General features: G+C 37.1%; 1 protein-coding gene across 1 annotated transcript; it reads right to left on the bottom strand.

Moving 5' to 3' along the window:
- Positions 1–1,110: 1,110 nt before the first annotated feature.
- On the bottom strand, positions 1,111–1,554 carry LOC126802196 (TMV resistance protein N-like). The gene has a single exon (XM_050529782.1). The coding sequence runs from the start codon at positions 1,552–1,554 to the stop codon at positions 1,111–1,113; it is 444 nt and encodes a 147-aa protein (XP_050385739.1).
- Positions 1,555–1,761: the final 207 nt, after the last annotated feature.

Below are 1,761 nucleotides of genomic sequence, written 5' to 3'. Positions count from 1 at the left end.
TATCACATCTGCTAATACAATGCAGCTAAAAAATGCTAAACATTCATGGAAAACAGTTGAGATCAAGCAATTTGAAATGGAAGGCATGGTAACGGGACAAGGGCAAAGTCTCCATTTAAAACACGTATTTGTATATCTCCAAGATAAAATCAAGTCTGTAGGTTTAATCATTCAGGCATGTTTATTCCAAATTCAAGTTGACTCAACAATCACATTGAAAAGGATTAACTGTTTATAGAGTTAATCTACATTATTCATTTCCATATGTTTCAGCATCCTATCCATTACATTACTGCAATAAAAGAGTGGAAACTGACATATTTACAAGTCATCTAGATTCAATAGCATAAGTTTTTCAGACCTCCTGAGAATGACAGCCGTTTGAACAATTTAGACGAAAATGGTACCTCCAAAGTACCAATTGATCTAAAATCCACAAACTGAGCCTCAATACGCTAATAACAATCAAATTACTGAAAACAGACAAATGGTACCACTTAATTAAACTACACTGCCAGAAGGACATCAATTTCAACTACATTGAGATTGAGATAGGGAGGTTATTAGAAGATAAACGAATACAGGAACTTGCCCACATATATGTAACCACAAGAACTCAAATCTCAATTAATCCAAATTTCGTACCACCCATGGCTTAAATTCATAATGCAAGACATAAGGGAAGAGGACTCATCAAATTAGAGAGAAATTTCTTTGGTAGGATGAAGTGGAATGTCCTACAGACAATGACATATCGAAAAAGACAAACAAGAGTTATCTATGAAGTAAATTTTACCTGAAAACAATGGAGTGTGATCCTCGGTGGTTGTAGACAGTCGAAAATGGCCGTCGATGGTCGGAAATTCCTTTGGTGGAAGAGAGAAGTCGCAGAGGAGATGAAGCTGCATCGTTTTTGGGCGTTGTCGCCATGTATGCGAAATCAAACCAGATATATTTTAATGACACCTTTTTAATAGGATTTAAAATCTTGGTCATATAGAATTTAATTATCTGATCCAACCATATCCAGTCTCCAAACATTAACTTAAGTCAGATTGGCAAACTTAAATCTTATCCGGACCTTCTATCCTGGTAAACAAACACAGCCAATTAACAGGTGAGCATCTCTAGTTGTATGATAAATTTGCTCCCATAACCAAACCAGTCTTCCCTTCTAGCCAAGTAGTGTAAGTGATCTGAATGGTTAACGTCATCAAGAACGAGAAGAACCTTTTTGTCACGTACAAATCTCATTATCTTCGTGGCTCCTTCAACAACATCGCACACGTCAATCTCTCTCCCCTTCATCCTAGAAATAAGTATCTTCTGTAACTGAACCAGACCACTCGTTTCTGCATTGCTTCTAACATCAGACACAAAGCTGCTAAAGTTAAATTGATTAGAGATCCGATCAAACAACAGTTTGGCAATAGTTGTCTTGCCAATTCCGCCCATTCCCCATATCCCTATAAAGCCAACATCATCCACCGCCACACCCAATAGCAACTTATTTACTTCTTCAACTCTTGAATCAACCCCAATCAGGTTCTCCATTGAACTAAACAACTACAGCAACAATGTTCTTGATGAGGTCTGATTCGTACCTGGATTTAATATATAAGAAGCAATATATAGCGTTTTCTTTCTGAACTCCTTGTGACCTGGAAACTACTATTCTGTCACTATATACTGGAAAATTTCCAAAGGACCCTGAGCAAGGATACCAACCCGCACCAAGAACAAGCAATATTTTGTTTTTTC

This window comes from Argentina anserina, chromosome 1 (genome assembly GCF_933775445.1).
Source record: "Argentina anserina chromosome 1, drPotAnse1.1, whole genome shotgun sequence".
Classification (NCBI taxonomy): domain Eukaryota; kingdom Viridiplantae; phylum Streptophyta; class Magnoliopsida; order Rosales; family Rosaceae; genus Argentina; species Argentina anserina.
The sequence above is the reverse complement of the archived record's forward strand: the minus strand, read 5'-3'. Positions and strand labels throughout refer to the sequence as shown.

Bases quoted from the DNA above. Each gene is read 5' to 3' on its own strand.
- LOC126802196 (XM_050529782.1), bottom strand. From the start codon at position 1,554: ATGGAGAACCTGATTGGGGTTGATTCAAGAGTTGAAGAAGTAAATAAG.